The 20,557-nt window shown below is 41.9% G+C and overlaps 1 protein-coding gene across 10 annotated transcripts in view; it reads right to left on the bottom strand.

Annotated features, from left to right (window-relative positions):
* Nucleotides 1-20,557, bottom strand: part of DTNB (dystrobrevin beta) — a 197,026-nt gene that overhangs the window by 84,648 nt on the left and 91,821 nt on the right. For 7 of the 10 annotated variants that reach the window (XM_061461225.1, XM_061461221.1, XM_061461224.1 and 4 more), the window contains 2 exons: nucleotides 8,096-8,185; nucleotides 1,222-1,309 (listed from right to left, as the gene is read on the bottom strand). In XM_061461225.1, coding sequence (XP_061317209.1) covers nucleotides 1,222-1,309; nucleotides 8,096-8,185 — 178 coding nt within the window. Of the gene's footprint in view, nucleotides 1-1,221; nucleotides 1,310-8,095; nucleotides 8,186-19,900; nucleotides 20,009-20,557 lie in introns of those variants that run through there. The other 3 variants (XM_061461228.1, XM_061461229.1, XM_061461231.1) reach the window with 2 other exon arrangements.

Below are 20,557 nucleotides of genomic sequence, written 5' to 3'. Positions count from 1 at the left end.
AGAATCATAGAATCATTTACGTTGGAAAAGACCTTTAGGATCACTGAGTCCAAGCCCACCACTGAACAATGTTCGTGCCACATCTATACATCTTTTAAATCCCTCCAGGGATGGTGACTCAACAAATTCCCTGGGCAGCCTGTTCCAATGCTTGACAACACTTTCAGTGAAGAAATTTTTCCTGATATCCAACCTAAACCTCCCCTGGTGCAACTTGAGGCCATTTCTTCTTGTCCTATCACTTCTTGCAAAGAAACAAACATTTCCTTACTACAATTCATTTACTATGGAAGACTGGCGACCTCGTAGCAGCCTTCCAGTATCTGAAGGGGGTCTACAAGGATGCTGGAGAGAGACTCTTCATCAGGGATTGTAGTGATAAGGGGTAATGGGTTCAAACTTAAACAGAGGGAGTTCAGGTTAGATATCAGGAAGAAATTCTGGTGCAGCCTGTTCCAAGCTGCTACAGCAGGCCTAAGGATGTGCACCTTTGTCAGACAGAAAGAGGAGCCAGTTTTTGGAGTTTGTGCTAAGCCAAGGTGCTTCTAAGTGGCATGCTCAGTGGAAGTGTTGTAAAACAGCAGCCGTGACTTGATGGAGACCCACTGCCACTTGGTGACATGGGAAATTGTTCCGCAAACACTCCTCTCCTTTCATACGGCTAAAACAGCAAAGGCGGGTACTTCCTCATCTAGCTAGACTGCAAATATTCTGTGGAATTTCAGGAAGTTCTTAATTGCCATGATCTCCTTTAGCAATTTGCTGCTAAGCAGTATTTATTTTTACCAATTTAAAACTGGCTGTTTCCTTTAGTTTCTTCTATTCTAAGAGACTGCAAACATCAAAAATACCTTCCTTTCACCCTCTCAGGCTCCTTCCTTCTGGAATAAATATCTTCCATAACGTTTGTTCCACAATTTGTTTTCCTTGGGAATCTATGTATTTATTCTTCTCTAGACTAAGTAGGACTAATCTGCTTATTCGCCTCTGACCTCATTTCTGACAGTCTGTGGTGTTGTTTCCCACTTCCCTGCTCTTCCCCTGCGGCCTGTGAGCGCAGTATTTCTGCTGAAAACAAGGAACACATCCTGCTCCTTCACATCGGCTGAATAAACAAAAAACTGACAATTTCACGCTGCTATTAGCATTAAACTACTAATTAGACTCTGAAAACACCTTCTGTATTCCACAGCTGGTAAAGAGGGATGAATATTCACTTACTGCATTTCCAGCTTCAGCAGCCAGCCGGGCGGCGTATCTGGCGATCAGCCTGTGCTCCTCGTCCAGCCTGCCGGGGCTGTCCAGGACACTGCCAAGGAAAACCCAAAACACCCCATCAGTATCCGCCGCCTCCAGGTATTACTCATACCAGGGGATGATAGAGGAAAGGATGTATTATTGCAGCGACAGAGACGGGAAATAAAAAGAGTCACACTGGAAATAATGTAGATTATTCCCTTTTTCATTCTGCTTCTGCCTAGTAGTATTTTCTCCAGGATTCACATATTCCAGTTTTATATGATTAAAATGACTTGTTTTCAACAGTTCATAAATGCACATCAGTAGGAACAAATTTAATTTGTTTCTGAGGAGCTTTTTTGCAAACCCTTTTGGTTTATTCAAGGTAAAAAGGGGCCAATAGCTAAATAACCGAGAAAAGCTTTGTCCTCAGGAAACACAGGATGACGTGTCAGAGTCAGGATGATTTCCAGAAGGAAGAACAGGGGGAATCATGCTGACCTAAAAACAATGGACTGTATCACTGAACAACATCAACTTAAATGCAAAGAACACTTTGTAAGTCAGCCTGACTTACACCTGACTTACTACCCTTACAACACCTGAAAGTACAAGATGTGGTGATGTGAGACTTGGTCTTTCACACCTCATATAGCAAAGGATGAAAGAGTTCCCTCTGCATTGCACTGCCTCAAGCTGACAGGCTGTAGCTGAGATGTCTTGGAAATGTTGCTGAAAGAGGTACTAAAAAAATATCTCAAATAATCATCAGCAGCAGTGACAGCATCATGTGGTGAAAGAAGAAAGGGACACTGAATTCTGAAACAGAAAAAGGAGAGAGAGCAAATGGGGCAGATCCCCAGGATTAAGAAGTGAAAGGCACACAGGGATCTTTCTCACCTTTAACATGAGCATCATCTCCTCTGTGTGTGTTAACCATTAACATGATCAGCCTAGTGTGGTCACCCCATCTAGTGTCTCATTAGTTTCTACAATTCACAAATAATTATCTTTTAAACTATACACATACAAGGGGACAAATGATACTTTTCAGGGTGTATTAATTGAAACCAGCTAACATTAAGATCCATGACCAGCTCAGTTTTGATGCACAGTGGCCTTGCCACAGAGAATCAGCCAAATGAAAGAGCAGCTTTTTAAGTCAACATCTAACCAAACTATTCAATAGTTGCTTGTTGTCTTGCTACTGTACAAAGATTTCTCACCACAGTCTTCCATTAATAGGGAATAAACTGAAAACAGTCCAGGTTTAATGTGGAAATGAGCAATGTGTTCCTTGTTGCAACACAGCCTCATGCTATGCATATGTTTCAGGTGGCATTCACAAGTACCACACTGGCTGCTGTAAATAACGCAGCGCCGTACTCGTGTGCGCCTGCAGCAAAATTTGGGGCCAGAATTACACCACAAGCAGCAGCAGAGGAAAAGAGATGCACACCCAGTGCACTGCAAAAGCTACTTTTATTACCACTTCACAAGATAATTTATATTTCTTTAAGCTTAATTTCACAGATTTATGTTTACATTATTCAGATTTCAGATTTATGTTTATCTTAAAGAACCAAATCTGTATTGCATTCATTATGTTTATTTTAAAAATGTAGATTTCATTTCTTTTTTTGCAACACCAGATTTAACAACTTGATAGCTTTTAAGATCCTGAAAGTTTGCCAGATGATGAGTTTGAGATGATGTAGAAACATCAAACTGAATTTAATAGATATATGACTACAGTTTACACAGATGGGTCTACAATGAGCATAAACAGCACTGCTATGCTCTTGTGTTCAGCCTGCTGGATTAAAACTGAACAGAGCAACAGGAAGAACTGGTGAAAGGTGAGCTAAAACAGTGGGAAAACAGATTGAAGAGAAGAAAACCCAGAGTTTTACGCTTGGCTTGATGAACTCCTCACACACCTTCAGACTAATTCATTTTCTCATTTCTTTGTTTTGTTGAAGAACAATCTTTCCCACACCACTTTCTGAATTTGACATTGGTTTTGTTTAGCTTTCCTCTGCAATTTTGGCTGTCAAAGTTTTTTTGTGCTTTTATAGGAATGCAGATCATCCGTCCCTTCTGCCCTTTCCATAACCTGGCATTTCCTAATACCTCTCCCAGCTCCTGGACCTTTCTTGAAGAAAACCTGTAGTTAAAAAAATAGTAATAATAATTAAAAAAAAAATTACTTTTGCAATCAGAAATATTTCCCAGATGGATACGAAATGGAGTTCCGGTACAGCTCCTGGCCCTCCTGCATATTCTTTAATATAAACCAGTCTGAACAGATGAACCACCAGTGCAGCCTACAGCTGCAGAGAGGGCATAAAATGCAATCTAACCAATACCCAGAACTCTTTACATCACATCATGAAGGAAAACTCACTTTGCAGTTTTAATTTCTGTGGAGACATTGTGAAAGATTCCCGCCCTGAAAACGCTCTTGTGAGTGGCACTCCATGGAGCTCCCTGTCCTTTTGGACAACAGCAGCCCTGCAGGCTGCGAACCTTCCCCTGCCTGAGCAAGCCCCTTCGTTATCCAAAGCTACCTGTGCGGAACGGTCCTGGAGGAACAGCCAACACACAGACATGAGGACAGCAGTTCAAGAACAGGTAAGGCAGCAAAGGGAACGAATAAGCCTGGTTTAAGGCCAGAGCTCAGAAGGGAGGACAGTACGTGAGTGAGAGCTCAGAGATCTTCACAGCAGAATTTTGATAATAAGGCAATATTATAGACTTTGCAATCTTAAAAATACTGTGCCAGGTATTGTGCTACTTATACAGCACTGATTAGTCAGTTATTTCTTGAGCACTCCCGCTTCTTCCTTTGGAGATGCAGATCATAGCACATAGGTAATGCAGATGGAAGGGTCTGCCACGGGGAGGCTTTGACATTCACAAGGAAGCATCAATCTTGGGCCATTCCAGGTCTGTTGCAGAGGCACTGAGAAAATGAGACAGAACCAGACTGTTGGGAGCCACAGAACATGAGCACCCCGAGGGGAGAGAGAGAGGGTGAAGTGATGCTGATTTTCAAGTGTCAATGGAAATATCTGGGACAATGTGATGAACACGTGCAGGAAGCATCGCTGCTGCAGTCACCCTGTTCTAACACAACGTGTGCAGGCACGAAAGGGATGCTCTCGGCCTCTGCCCTCCTCTGCTGCGTGGGCAGAGATGCTGGGGCAATGTGATGAGCCAGTGAAAGAAACTGAATTGGCTTAAGAGTGACCAGACAAAGCAATAGCTTGTTTTTTTTGCCAGGGCTGTTCCCTGAGCCAGCTCGGCAGGTGGCTGCATAAACCCAGGAGTCAACAGAGTGGCGAGAGTGGGTGCACTGGCAGGATGAATGGGCAGAGGAGAAGCTAAAAACCAGCACTCTGCACTTTGGTCAGCTTGAGGCTGACCAAACCATGAAACCATGCCCATCAAAATGGGGTCAAATGCAGTCTGTAGAGAGAAAGGCAGTGCCCTGCTGTCAAACACTAACACAAAAATGAGGTTGGACAACCAAAGTATTGGCTAATGATGGGCAGTCAGTAAAGGATGTAAGAGACGATACATCATGGGGGCAAGTTTGAGATCTTAAGCTCCTTCCAATACTGCTTAGGAACTTACAATGCTGGGAAGTATCAGAGGACAGCAAGAGAAGGCATGGCTGATTCTTCAGCACTGACCTGAAGGGCCACATGGCCCAGGTGTCAACTGATGGTGAGACAAGAGTAAGGATCCTGGGGACAGAGTATCTTCAAGAAAAATGATCTTTTCCTTTTAAAACCAGGAGTGCTGCAGACAAGTGCAGTTCCAGAGAGTCAGGAATTTAAAAGAAACCAAATCAAACCAGCCAAGCAGCTAACCACCCATCCATCCACCTAGATCAACTGACCAAAAATAAACAATACAAATCCTGTGGCCAGTTGTCTTCTGCCAGAAGCGCAGAATACACAAAAATGCTGACACTCCAGGTAGGGCTACTTCATTTTTGTGGTGAAAAGTGGAGCTGTAATAGAGGCCTCATGGGGCCAGAGATAAAGCAGGCTTGCTGAACTATGTGGAATGTAAGCTATGAATGTTGAGCTTAAAAAACATGTAACAAATGACTGCCCAAGTAATAAAGCACAACTTATCAGCTCCGTAAGCTTTCAAACTGTATATGGTGTCATCTGCTGCACTCTGCAGCTGTCTGCCTGCAGCACATCCTTTAGGGTAGGGATTTTCCATTATTTCTTCAAAAAGCACTTAACCAATTTGGCTTGTTGCCACTAGAATACAGTAGGTAAAAAAAAAGTATACTATCATAAAATAAATGAAGTCCACTGAGTTCTGTTTGCTATATTCCTTCTGTAGCTTGGATCGACTTCTTGGTTGGAGGACAACAATGAATTAAATATTTAATATGATGAAAAATCTTAGGAATCTAGCTAGTCATGGCTTAAAGGCTCTCAAAGTTTGGCTGAATGATAGGAAAGGACACTGAGTGATAAAGAGCAAAAGTAAGTATACACAAAATCAGTGACTGGCAGTGGAAAAAGGTAAGTTGAGATTCGAAGTAGGGCTCCTCTTTAAGAGTCATCATTTATCACTGGGACAGACTGTCAATGAAATGAGTGGCTTCTCCATCACAGTGTTCTCTGAAAGTTCTATTTTTAGAGAAACAAGGTATTAGGCTCAGCAGTTTAGCACAGGGATGAACAAGGGTAATGGCTTTAAACTGAAAGACGGGTGATTCAGACTAGATATAAGGAATTGTTTATGTTGAGGGTGGTGAGGCCCTGGCCAGGTTGTCCAGAGAAGCTGTGGCTGCCCCATCCCTGGCAGTGTTCAAGGCCAGGATGGACAGGGCTTTGAACAACCTGGTCTAGTGGAAGGTGTCCCTGCCCGTGGCAGGGGGTTGGAACTAGATGAGCTTTTAAGGTCTCTTCCAAACAGAATTATATGGATAGGATAGGATAGGATAGGATAGGATAGGATAGGATAGGATAGGATAGGCTATTTCAGTTGGAAGGGACCTACAACAATCATCTAGCCCAACTGATGGATCACTTCAGGGCTGACCAGAAGTTAAAGCCTAGGACATTGCCTAAAAGCCTCTTAAATGTCCAAATGCCTGCAGACTGGTGTGAGACGACAGAGAAGATGCTGTAAAGGTCTTTTCGGGTCCTGATGGTTATGCTGCCCTGGCAGGAGAGGGGCTGTAAGGAGCAACTGGGCCAGAACTGCAGTCCCATACCTTGTCTCCAACAACAGCCCAGAGCAGATACAAGCAGGAGAACAGAAGAGGGGAAGCAAAGTGACGGTTATTACAGGAAAACCTGTCTGTAAATGAGATTTACTGTTATCTTAGAGACAGTCTGTGACAGCTGGCTGGAGTGTACTTAGGATCTCCACACAACCTGTCAAAAGCAGACAGATATACTGTTATACCAGATTTCTGGGGTGGTGAGGGGTGAAGATCAAAACAAGTGGCAATGGAGCACAGATTTCATCAGTCTCTTGTGCTGACTTGGAAGACACTCCCATGCACATTGAAACTAGTATTTAAATTATCTTCTTCATGTTTGGCTCCTTCAAGGAGTACACTGTTAGTCTTGTAATAGTACCAAGAGACTTCATTAAATTTAAGGACCTAAAAGGTTGAGAACCTCTACTCCAACTGGTTGTAACATGGCAGCTATGAGCTACATACAGTATTTCAATCTATCATATACTCTTGAAGATGCACTCCTTTGTATCTTGAAATCCTATGGCTACAGTAATTGACTGAAGGTGAGAGTATGGAATTCCTTATTTTTTATTGTCTTGTGGACAATATTATGGGCTTTCAGTTCATAGGAGGTGATAGTGATAATAACAGTGATTCACTACCAAGAAGAAACCTGACTTTCCCCAGAGATCTAGACAGCCAGAACACACTTTGCTATGTAGAGGGGAATACAAATTTTTACACAGCAGTGATGAAATAGAGCTCTCAAAGTATTATCCAGAGGATGACAACATGGATAGAGCAAGGCTTTTACACATAGCCTCCAGATCACTAAACCTCCTTTTCCTTTCCAGCACAGCTCTAGCTCTGTAAAGGCATAATTTAATTAGGTCCAAAAGTGGAAGATGGAAAACCTCTTAGCTATGTCCTGTGCTGAAATGGGAGAGCTGCATTTTGGGGCTTTAGGGTAGAATTTCTCTACATAGATACAGACAGGAAATAAAAACGTGCACAAATACTAAAAGGGAGACAAAACAAACTACTTCTTCAATGCATTAACTTTTTTTTTGTAGAGGCACAGACAGAAGCAGTCATATTCAGCAGGTCATGTTGATGGGATTGAAAGCGCTTGCTTGTTAGTCCAAGTAACAAATACTGTGAGAGGATGGGACATCTACTTGTGACTGCATTTGGGGAGGAGAGGTAAAAGCAGTAAACAGAAAGAACAGGTCGAGTTATAGGGTAATGCTGGCACAAGAATGAATGGGCATGAAGTGGCTGTGAAAAAATTAAGGTGGAAACTAGTTTTCTGCTGGTGAAACAAGATTCCAGACTGGTTATGGAGAAGAAAATTCTAACCTGTTTGGGATGATGTTAATCAGTCCATGTAAGGGATTCTGTACATTGTGAACACAGGGTGGGAATGGACACCAATTCAGACTTGCTATCTGATGGGGTTTGTGTGTGTGTGCATATGTGTTTGTGTATTTTCAGCATATTTTAGAGAATACCAAATACACTGCCTTCTATTTGTCAACTGAGGCCACATGCCTTTGACTAGAACATCCCTCCCCAGAGGAAGCAGCATTACTGTACCCATCACTGCTCCCGGAACACGCTCCTAACACTAACCGTGCACTGCTCTGCAGCCGGGTCACATAGGAGGCTATCAGTGCATGCTCATCCGCTAACCGGCTGGCAGCATCCAGGTTGCACCGTAACCTAGTGGCAATGAAGGCAAAAGAAAGCAAACAGAACATAAATACAAAGCAAATAATTAATGAACGTTAACGAAACAGTTAAAGATTAAAACAAACAGATGAGTAATTAAAAATGGAAATATGTTTCCACAAGTCACATGAAAAGGACACCTTCTGCAGTTAATGATTAAAACACAGATTGGAGACACATTTGGGTACCTAAATATGCAATGAATACAGCTGTGGAGCTTCCCTGAGCCTGCTGTCACTCTGGGAGAGTGGGATGGCCCTGAGCAACACAATCAAAAGCATCAAGCAGCCTCCGACATTTCCACCAGGATATGTTGTCTTCAGGGAACAGGGGAACAGGTGGCTGGGCACGGCCAAAGCCACATGGCTTAGGGATGGAGCCCTGGCCCCAACAGAACTTACCTTTTCACTGCCAGCAAACAGCTCTGAAAATCCCCCAAACCATGTCAAAAACGAGAACTGAACATTTCCAGCCTCTTCTCTTTCTCTTATATAACAAGTCCATCAAACAAAAATATGAGGAAGAGGATAAAACCCCCTAAAAAATCAGTAGCTGGTATCAACAGAACTAACCTCCAATAGGGATTCATTGAATGGCACAGGGGTTTTTTTGGTTTCTTTTGCGGACTCATAAAAATAAAGGTACTATAGTTTTGAATATTCCTATGAATAGAAACTGAATGCAAGAAATGCCTATCAGAAGTAATCCTGCATAAACAACTATTTGTCTATATGATCGGACTAAAATATGCCGGTTTATACCACGCTTACGACAGCAGCATCTCAAAACCCCTGAGAGAATAAAAAAAAATTGTCTCCTTTTTTTTATCTCAGGCACCACACACAAAAGCAGCAACATTCTCTTCTCCAGTTCAAAGGAGCAATATACCAATTCTATCCCAGATTTCCCCCCCATATCCAGGGGAGGTTTTGCCTCCAGTATTCCAGTCTGCCTTTCCACCACATGAAATGGTGCATGTGTAGAGAAAGCACTACTCTCTGCTGTGAGTGGAAAAGTCCCATGCAGATGTGAGATCAGATTGCTACCTAAACAATGATTCTTGGACACATATCACTGTTACCTTAGCATAATATGCATTTCTTCCTAAAATACAAGCATACAAGAAATTCCATTTTTCATTTCTATGTCAGGTATTCAAGCTGCTCTTTCATTTGATAAACTGCAGGTTATTCCTTCTCCACACATGTCCAGGAAGTATTTGTTTCAGAGCTCTAATAAACATGGCATTTATTGCTTTCAGCATCAATACACTTATACTATGAAAACAGAATCCTCATTTTTCAGGCATACAAACTCTTTCTTCTCTGTTATGTGCAGCAACATGTCAGAGAAGTCTGCCAGAAGCACAATAAGACCTTATAAAAAAGAGGCAAATTGGAATTACCCACATTCTCCCCTCCGGGTAATGAGCAACCTTTGTAATAATGGGTTTGTAATAAGAAGGAGACTTAACATTAACCACCACACAGAAGAATTTTTAAGCAATCTACACTTGTGAAGCCTCACTACTGGCAAGTGCTGAAAAGCTTTATTTTAGATATGCTTTATAGCAGGCACATTGCTGCAACCACAACAATTAAGATTCCAAGACCTTTTTCATTATACCTTAGTACGCATGCTTTTTTGAAAATAAAAAAAGTCCATCAGAAATGACCACATTTTAAACTCAAAACGGTGTCAGCTTTAATAATGATTAGCATCCCTAGTTTTGGAAGAAAAATAAGAGTCAGATTAAATTAACGTGAGTCTGAGCACTGTTCCTAGCACATATCTGATTTTCCAGTCGCACTTCTGAACAGGGTAAGCTTGCCTGGCTGTAGCCCAGCCCCTCCAGAACATCACCCAGCAGTCTCCAAACCTCAGAACATGACAAAATGTAGAATTAAGGTGCATGCTGACAATCTCCTCTCTGCCTCCTGCCAGAATGGCGCCGAGACAGTAGGAATCCCCTGCCCTTATTCTGGCTGCTTTACTTTGTTAGCTGCAGTTATATAAAATAATGGAAATACTAAAGATACAGTCAGATCACATTTTTGACTACCAGGGAGCTGGAGAAAGAGTCATTGGCAAGGGGCGGAAGCCCACAGTTCCTGATAGGTCTGTCACCAAAAGAAGTAGATGCATCTGGGAAGAATGTGTTTGGCAGGCTACGTCAACTACAGCACACATGTTATTTTCTCATTGAGGAATATATCTAAGTGTAATGGGCAAGAGAAAGTGCAGGCCTTAGGGTCATCCTGTGGCTTGCACTGTAAAAACCTTGTAAGTATACGCTTTGCTTTCACAGAGCAGAAGATTAAAATACAAAAGCCAGTGCAGGTAATCCTGATCAGCAAAACTCGCACAAAGACAAATTTCAGGGTTCAAAAAAAAAAAGCATTAAACACATATCCACTGTTCTCGTACCTGCCTGACTGAACATGCTGCTCTATATGCAGAAGGCAGACAGAATTTGTCCCCGAAAGCAGGGCCCTCATGGCAGTGCTAACTGTTATTCAAAGCAAGCAGGATTTAAGTTACGCTGACATGCACCTTTAACTCTCATTTCCAAAGGGCTTGCCTTTTACTGAATTCAGCTCCTCTGGGAAAGCCTGAGGTAACTATGGACAAGCTTAATTCTTTGTAAACTTTGTCAGTATAATACCTACTGAGTGTTTGTGCAGCAATTAGTGCCCATTCAAAGCAGCTGTAGCATGTTAATCTACAGCTCAGCAGCAGTGTGGATAGAAAAAGCAAAACACGACAGTGCTACTGACAGGACTGGAAGAGAAATCAGAAACCTGATATATATATACACCTGTATCTTAAAAATTTATTTCATGCTGGTCTCAGTTAGGTACAAAATTGTTCGGCATATCCCTCTGCTTCCCCATCCCACCATCAATGCTCCTGTTGGATGTCATCAAACCTTCAACATCACCTGCCTACATCTCCTCATTTTCACATGAAGCAAGTGCAATCTCAGCAACATCAGTATACCTGAACTGCTCCTGGTGCCTTCTGCTGCCATGTGCCCTGCTTCACAAGCAGAAATTTACCTGCTGGCCACTCACAAACTGGGAACACTGAGCAAGGTGTGCGCTGAGCTTGGGATTGCCTGGGCTGAGACAGGGATCATAGAATCATAAAATCCTAGAATCCCAGGCTGGAAGGGAACTCAAGGATCATCTGGCCCAACCTTTTTAAGCAAAGCATGACCTAGACTAGATGGCCCAGCATCCTGTCCACTCTGTGTTTTGGAAGACTTTTTAGACACCCTTGATCAGCACTGTATTAAAACTGTTCTGAGGCGTTTCATTTCACTGGATGAAAAAAAGCCCTGTAACATCTCTGTTCAACAAAACACAGCTCCATCCTTCATTACCCATGGCTCTTTTCTGAATGTCCTCTCACTAGATCCAAGCTTCACCCAGCCCTGCAGCACCACACAACCACGGCACAGCTCTTGGTCACCAGCCACTGAGTTACAGCTCCCAAGGACACTCACAATTGCATGTGTTGATTAGAACAAATTCTCCTCTCAGGCCTTGATTAATGCAGTTCTGGCCCTCCCCGTAGTCTTTTTTTTTTTTCTCCAGTGAATCACTTGTAGTCAAAAGGCAATTTTGGAGCAGCCCAAGCCAATCATGAATTTGGATAGAACTTGTTAATTTTAGGCAACATGAAAATAACAAAACCTAAGGAATCGCTTCTCCATATTGCTCAAGCCATGTTGTTGGTGAACATCATGCAGATGTTTAGCCTCACGTTGAAACTGTTCCATCTAACACACTTAAATATACTGTTAGTGCCGCCAGCTGCTCCTGGACTTGTGATGTGCCTACAGCCTCCCTAGCATCTGCTGTCCAGAAGTCAAGACAGCACATCAGGTAGATTACTGAATAATCAGGTAGATTACTGAATAATTCAGATTACTGAATAATTTTCTGAGCTGTCCTAGACACATCATCTCTCTTTTTTGTGGGAAGTTTGTCAATTTGCATTCAGCTCCTAATCCACTACAATTCCCTGGACACTTTTCAGCAATAGGCTTGTCTAGTTGGGTCATTCTCTTATTATTCATCCCTTTTGTTTTATTTTCCATCCCTCAAAGTTGTCTATTAATTTATTCCTGATTCACAGGACCATTCTGAATTAGTCGTGCCCTCTGGAGAATCCCTGGTATCTCTCTTGCAGTGTCAGTATGACATATCTGTATGCCCATTCCCTTTTTCATCATGCAAGCTGCAAACATATAAACCAAGTAATGCTGAACTGGGAACAGACCCCGTGTGGTCCTCCTGACATGTGCTCCCTCTTTGGTAGGAAAATATTGATATTTGCTTTCTCTGACTACAGTTTTCCAACTGGCGCTTCACCCACTTAACAGCAGTTTCAACCAGTCCACATTTACCTAGTTTATTTAGGAAAGTACCATATGGGATAGTGTCAAAAGCTTTATGAGTCAACACATTTTAAATTAGTGCTTCCCCCTCCTTCACGAGGCCACCCACCCAGGCAGAACCACCCGACTTCCACTCTGACACGATTTGTTTTCCGTGTAGACATCTCAGCTATTTTTCTACGTGGGTATGGACTGATTGTTTTATAATGCGTTCAGGAACCTGTAGGTATCCCTTCCACTTTCAGACATGTATTTCAGCAAGATTACTTCTTTAAATAGCCTGAGAGCAGAGAAACACCAATGTAGTCTCTTCACACCCCCTCTTCTTCCTCCTTTTTTTTTTTCCATGATTAAAAGAGAAGTGGCTTGGTTCCTTGTCTGTACAGAAAGAGGCCCATGGCCAGCCATGCCCATGCAGCTCAAGGATGGCCAGCTGCTGGAGACAAGGACACTCTGGGGTGTTTCTGCTGCAGATGCAGCCACAGCTGTATTTGTGCCTGAAGTTGCCTTTAAAACCTGAAGTCTGGGAAAGTTAACTGTTAAAAAACCCACTCTTAGTTACTTTCTATTTATCCTGCACTTTGAGTCATATTTACATCTTCCAAGACAATATTTTGACATCTCCCAGAATCACACACGGCCCTTAACGCAGCCTGAATTTGGTCAGCAGTCAAACACTCCGAGAGCTTCTTTAGTTTTGCTTTAAAAAAAATGTATCTATCTGTGCTAGAGAAACTCAGAACTATACTATAACCACAGAATGTTTCAGTTTTCAGAAGATGGTATCAAGGACAAAATACCACCTCCCCCCAATTTAGCCACATGCTGCAACCAAGTTCTTCAAAGCACAACAGAAACATAATTTTGTAGTATGTTTCCCACACTTTTCATATAGCAATAGCCACCATACACAAAATCAGGTTAGATCATGGAAAGCAACAGTCAAAAGACAGCAAGAAATAATGTTAAACATGATCCTTCTGAGGGAAGAAGGGAAGCAGTATCAAGTGGGAAAAGAAAAATGAGGGCAGAGGGATCTGCGCAGAGATGCAGGACACTCCTCCATGTCCTGCTTCTCAGGGCTGATGGCTGAGGGTTTGGGTCTGACTGCTCAGTTGTGCCTGAGGCTCAAACACGGAACTGCACGTCATGGAGAATGGGGCTTGAATGCTTCATTGGCTCCTGCCCCAAGCTTTACACACTAAGACTTGGCTCTGCAGCTTTATAAGCAACTCAATAAATTACTGAGGTATTTAAATGGTGCTTTTGGTGTCTTAAATTAATTTCTGTTCTGAAAATCTACCAGGAAAGCCAAGTAAAATAGACAATTAATTTTAAATCTTGTAATTTACAGCATGAAATCCTTGCAAATTTCTATTATGCTGGCTCACAACTTTGTAAATCTTTATAAAATTGCACACTGCTGCTCTCACTACTGAATGGGGAAAGAGCTTTTGAAAGAGCTGCCAGGATGTGATCTGGAGGGGGTCTCCTGTTTTCTGTTGCATTACTTTCCTCCATTATTGATTTAAATAGATGTTAAGGTCAAAAAGGGTAACTACTGCCATTCTCCACATGATACAGGCGATGAAATTCAGCACAGTAATTTCAGAATCAAAGCCATGCCTCTGTCTGACCTGCAGCACTCTGCTCAGACAGTGATATAATCTGGCTTAAAGATTAAAACTCATGGGGAAGCCACCGCATTCTTTGAATATGCTAAACAACCTTTTAATTTCTTCAGACCCCTACCTCCAGCTATCATATGCAGGAAAGATGGTGGGGTACATATCCAAGCTGAAAATCACACAGTGTAATTATAGAGGGCAATGTAATAAAGTCCAGCAGCAGCAGCATGCCAGAAGGCAAAAGATGGTAAGGCTAGAAAAAAAATACTTGTAGGCATCTAGATATCAGTTTAAATAATAAGTACTGAAGCACACATTTTCCTTTGAAGCTGTTAGACTGCTGCATTTACTGACCCTTCTCTTCACCCTTCCTTCCTCCTCGCTGTCCCGCTCTTTCATCATGTTGTATTGTCATATCTTCACTGAGCAAGGTTACATGTGGGCTGGGATCTCCCTTATCCCAAGACAAAGAGATATTTTTATCCTTTTTCTATTTTGGTATTAAGTAGGTATATATAGGGTATTATGGGATGCAGGCTGAATCATGGTACAAGCATGCCTGGACACCCTGCTGACATCTATAGCAGCTATGGTATGTATCTATAACACCTATATATATATATATAACACCCAGGATCATGCTACTGAACTCTCTTCCCTAAATATTTTTGTAGCTGAAACTATGACTAAACAAGATCTAGGATCTTGGGAGGTCAGAGAGGTCTAAGAAGAAAAATATAAGAAAATGAATATACTCCACCTGTGTCAAAGAAAAATGGCAAAGCAGACAGTAACAGTAGTTTCAGTCACTTTAAGGTAGAATTGGTGACTGGACAGCTAGAAGGAAATGTCAGAGAGATGAACATGGACATGGGAACAAAGGAGAAAAAAGGCACACTGGAAACTGTCAGAAGATAAAATAAGTTAGCCAAGCAAATAAATATCACTCTGGGTTACAGAACTTAAAAAACCCTGAGGGACAGCATCAGTGGCATAGATACGAAATACATCAATGCAGAGCTGGAAGTTTTTAGAGGTCTGATCAAAAAGCTCAGAACTACCCAGTTGTGTGCACATTTACAAACCCGGAGCAGGACAGAACTCAAGGGGGTAACCAGTGGTACTGGAGACAGCAAAGTTAAAAGAGAAGAAACAAAAATAAAGGCAGGAGTATGAGGGACTACCAAGAGCTGATAATCAGTGACTTTAGAGCAGAAGACTGAAAAAAACAAATCCAAGTTAGAGATAGTGGAAATAAAACCTCTCAGATATGAAAAAAAGGTGGCTTTTGATTACTGTCTAGGAGGGTGACATATCCCTTTCAACTTCAGATCTTCAGCTGCAAATAGTAATTTTCTTTTTAGGCTGTAAGCACATGTTTCACCTGACCAAATGCAGAAACCAGAAAAAAAGAATGCAATATTTTGTTGTATTATAGGTGATATAAATAAAGCATTACATAAAGCAAATATGGTGACTGCTTTTATAGGTTAGGTGGTTGAAAAGGAATTCTCTTTTAAAGATCCTTCTTAGTTCAAGGGAGAAACTTTTGCCTCCCTAAACACCCACTACTGGAGGGTTCTTAACATGAGCTAGCTGTCTGCACTTCCTTTACAGTCAACGGGCCAGAAAACAGGCATTGCTAGACTGTTCTCATCTTAAAGTGGACATCCAAAGCAGGTCTGCTCTATCACTCCTCCCAACAGTTTATTTGTCCACGTAAACTATGTAGGGAGCTTACTGCAGCTAGATTAGGAGGAAATGTCTCCACTGCAGACAACTGAACGTTAAGATAATTGTCACTCTTACATAGGACCTAGCAGAAGAGATGTATACAACCCTTTCAGGAAAAAAACAGAATGATCCACCATCTTTTCACATGATATATGTATTAATGAGACTGAAATTTAAATTCTAACATGGATCTGCAATGCAAAAGATGCTGCATAACCCACAGACTGACCATGGCTGCTGAGAAAACAAATGATGTAGAGGGGTATTAAAAGAGGGAAGTAGACATCACTAACCTAATTGAGAACAGGTTGTCTTTGGGAAGGCAATTACTGAAAGAAGAATAGTGCTTATTGAACACAACAGGAGGGGGGAAAAAAGTCTAGTCCTTAAGTAATTTAAAACAAATTAGCCAAAACAAGTAACATTTAATGGGTTTGGCCTAGTCTTGCAGAAGAGACATAATAATGTTCATTGATTTAGAAAGGCTCGCTGCCTGTAAAGATAAGAGAAAAACTGTGTTTTGTTGAATCACAGGCAAAAATATAGGCATGGTTGCATTAGAATTTTCCCATTTGTAAATGTCTCAATAAATGTACAGAATAACTGTCCCCATCACGTGACACAACACTATCGATCGGAGGGAAACATGCCATTGAATCAATTGGCTGTTTGAATTTGGAAACTTATATTTTGCAGGCTGAAAAAAAATTCACAGCTGAGCATGGCCACAGCTCACTTCTGTCCCAGAACTCCGTTCCTGCTAGAAAAAAAACTTTCTCTGACCTCATTCTGTCTACAGCATTTTAGAGACAACAGAAAAACTCCCTGCCTCATGCAAAATGTAGTTATTGAAATGCTGGGATCTGAAGAGTTCATTGCCCCTCTGGATGTTTTCCCACTGAAAGCAGAGCATGAGTAGGCTGGAAACGATAGTGGCTCCTCTGAGAGATGTGCATGGACTGAAGAGGAGCATTGATACGAGGGCTCCTTTGATTTTCACACTTTCTTTCACAAAACCACTGAGCTCAGGCATTAAACCGCTGTTCTTTCAGCTCAGTTTTATTCCCAACAAAACAGTTGTCAAAGGAGGGTTATTTTCATGTTTTTAAGAGCATGAAATCACAAAAAGAGGTTTCCATCCTGCCCTGCTGCTTCAATGGTGGCATTCTCTGTGTCCTGGAAAAGCAAGAGGCTCTGCAGTGCAGCTGGCCCTGCCCTGTCTTTTGACACTCCTTGCACAGTAACAGATGGAACCATGACAAGAAACACAGAATCATCAAATCCTAGGATGGTCTGTGTTAGAAGGGACCTTAAAGCTCATTCAATTCCAACCCTCTGCCACAGGCAGGGACACCTTCCACTAGACCAGGTTGCTTCAAACCCCATCCAGCCTGGCCTTGAACACTGCCAGGGATGGGGCAGCCACAGCTTCTCTGGGCAACCTGTACCAGGGCCTCAGCACCCTCACAGGGAACAAATTCTGCCTAAGATCTCATCTCAATCTCTCCTCTGTCAGGTTAAAGCCATTCCCCTTACAGGCCCTTGTCAAAAGCCCCTCACCAAGGAGCTTCTTGTCGGCCCCTTTAGGCACTGGAAGCTGCTCTAAGGTCTCTCTGGAGCCTTTTCCAGGCTGAACAAGCCCAGCTCTCTCAGCCTGTCTCTACACTAGAAGTGCTTCAGCCCTTGGAGCGTCTTCATGGCCTCCTCTGGGCTTACTTCAACAGCTCCACGTCCTTCTTATGCTGCGGGCCCCAGCGCTGGATGCAGGACTGAAGAAGGGGGTCTCACCAGAGCAGAGTAGATGGGGAGAATCCCCTTCCTTCACCTGCTGGCCACAGCCTTTCTTCCCCAGGGAGGCCCTGGACTGAGAACTGCCTATTCTGTCTTCAGGAGTGAAATCATTGCCTCAGTTTTCACAAATAATTTAGTGCAATCCAGAGTTATGACTAAATTCTTCCACTTATTCAAAACACTGTCAGGAAAAACACAGAAAAGGCTTTTCGAACTAAAAATATTAATCAGTACAGACTGGTTTGGTTTTCACCACTGAGGTTCTGTGTTGGCTATACAGACAGCTATATCTAGCTATACCTATATGTACAGGAAACCCCATGAACAACAACTTCCTAATAGTCCGTAGATGCAACAAGAAAACTGCTGAAGCATTTATTTTGTTGCAACAAAATCATGTAGAAGTATCCATTTACCATTCCTTCCTACTTTGCCTTCAGATAAATTGATCCATATTTGCTTCACCTTTTGGTGAAAAAAAGTGAAGCCAACAAAAAAACCTTACTTTTGGATTAGCTCTGTAGTGGAAGCTGTAACATGTTAGCCCAAAGGAAGAAAGCTCGATAGTGGTATAAACAAATGCAAAATGCTCTTCAAAACAGAAAGGATTTAGGCAGGATACTACCTTTTGCTCATACTATAATAGCACTACCACATAAATTATATATATTTCTAGCAAATGCCATTGTGCTTTGCTGACGCCCTCTGATTCTTTTTCAGCACAGAGGACATTCAAAGACAGGTTGAGCTATATCCTTCCTGTTTTCAGGATGAATTTTGTGTCCACAGACAGGCAAACATGTACCTTCTAACACCTTCATCTGCTATTTATTCCAGGAAATAAAATTAAATCAATTTTAGGAGGGAATCTGTCTTTCAAAAAGAAGCCATGCTGCTGACAAGTGGCCATTTTGAGCAGCTTCTGCACATTAAAATGCAGATCCAAACCTCATCGAGCTCACACAAAGCAACCCCAGCAACCTTGCTATCCTTATTTCATGCTGCCAAGATGTGACTGTGCCTCCAGCTAGGGAAATGAGGCCCTTAATTTTAGTCAGTGATGATCTTCTACATCATGGATTAACCTGGAGCATCAGTAACTGCAATAAATCTCAGGGAAAACATTGTAATCAGACATATGGGAACTGACAAACAGAAATAAAGGACATTTTTAAAGGGGAGAAAACCTGTTTCTCTCGCCTTACGTCACTCCATCATTAACTGTGGACACCTGTACATTTTCCAGGTTTAAAGAAATGAAGGATACAAAGACAACACAGATGCATGCTTTTGTGCTCCTGACAAACTAGATGATAGATGAACCCATAATGCTTCAAAGTATTCAGTGGTTCAGTCAGTGGACTAAAAGGTCTCAAAATACTTGGAAATATTCTACTGTATATGGATGGGCGTATGCTGAGGCAAATAGAGTCTCTTTCAAGCTGAGACAAGAGCCAAGTATTTTAGCTTTCATGCTTACTACTAAATCCATGGATCCTGTATCCAGTTTGACTGGCAGTATGGAGTGATTATGCAGAAGTGAGTGGACCTTGAAGTGCCCTTCCGTGCAAGGCTAAAAACTCCTACAACTTGATATATTTTGAGGTATAAATACCTGTAACCTAGCAGTCAAATCATATCTCTACCTTCCTTAATAAACAACTAATGCTCCTTTAGCATCACATGTTCATCTTTTAGATACTTTCATAGCTCTCTCTTAATTACTTTTGCAGTGTTGCCATATTCTTTTTGAAATATGTATACTTGACCAGAGCCAAAGTTTTAGCAGTATCAAGTAAAACCTGGAAAGCAGCATTTCTTTGGGATGTGTGGACAGACCCTCATTAAGATAATCTATGCTACTTTAGATGCACTTTTCAGTATAGTTCAACTCAGTCGTGCCAGCAGGCAAGACTTGCAGAGACAGAAACAACTGGGATCAGACAAATGTATAATCTGAAATGGCTTTCACTGATCTCTCTGTGTAGAACCTCAGCTCAACAGAGAAGCTCAGATGAAGACCTGCATTTCTCATTATGTGATTAAAACCAACCCAACCCTGACTAGACTTGGACAGGTGTACATAGCCACTATAACTAGATGTTTTGTAAAGAACAAAGGCACCAAGCAGAGTCTGAATGACAATACCTTTTGAGAGATGTGTGTGGGTCCCACTGTGAGCCTCAGGTGCATCCCCAGGGGCTTGTTGAGTGGTTATGGAGAAGTGTGCTTTCTGCACGCTGAGAGCCTGAGGAGCTGGAATGATGGAGGCAAACATTACTACCTGAACCTGGGGCAGCCTGTCTGCTCCCCCCATGTCCAGGACAAGATAAATACCCCATTTCTTTTTTGGAATAAGAAAGTATTGAGAGAAGAAGTCTCCTCCCATGAACTCTTGCAGAATCTGCTAGATGAAGTAACCTTTTGCAACAGTGGGATCCTTGAAGAGGGATGAGCCAGGACTTGGGTAAGAGCCTGGTACTAATGTGGGTATTGTGATCACAGATGATGACATCTACCATGTATCTGCTGCCTGTGAGTTCTCCTAATGCCTGACTAAAAATGAAAGAAAGATGATATTTGAAAGATGATATTTGAAAGATGATATTTGAAAGATGATATTTGAAAGACGATATTTCTAAAGATTGGTTCTTGGACTGGTCTAGCGCCATTCCACACTTCTGTGAGTGTGTCGCCTCTAAGGAAGAGCAAACTGTAGATAAAGGATGACATAACAATAATTTTGCAGAATCATTTATTTCAATAAACACCATTTCCCTGGTTTTTATTGGAATAAATTTTGTT

This window comes from Pezoporus flaviventris, unplaced genomic scaffold, assembly GCF_033815535.1.
Source record: "Pezoporus flaviventris isolate CSIRO_AGI_PZ_B2104156 unplaced genomic scaffold, CSIRO_AGI_Pfla_v1 ptg000031l, whole genome shotgun sequence".
NCBI classification, from domain to species: Eukaryota; Metazoa; Chordata; class Aves; order Psittaciformes; family Psittacidae; genus Pezoporus; species Pezoporus flaviventris.
This window is presented reverse-complemented; position numbering and strand designations above follow the sequence as displayed.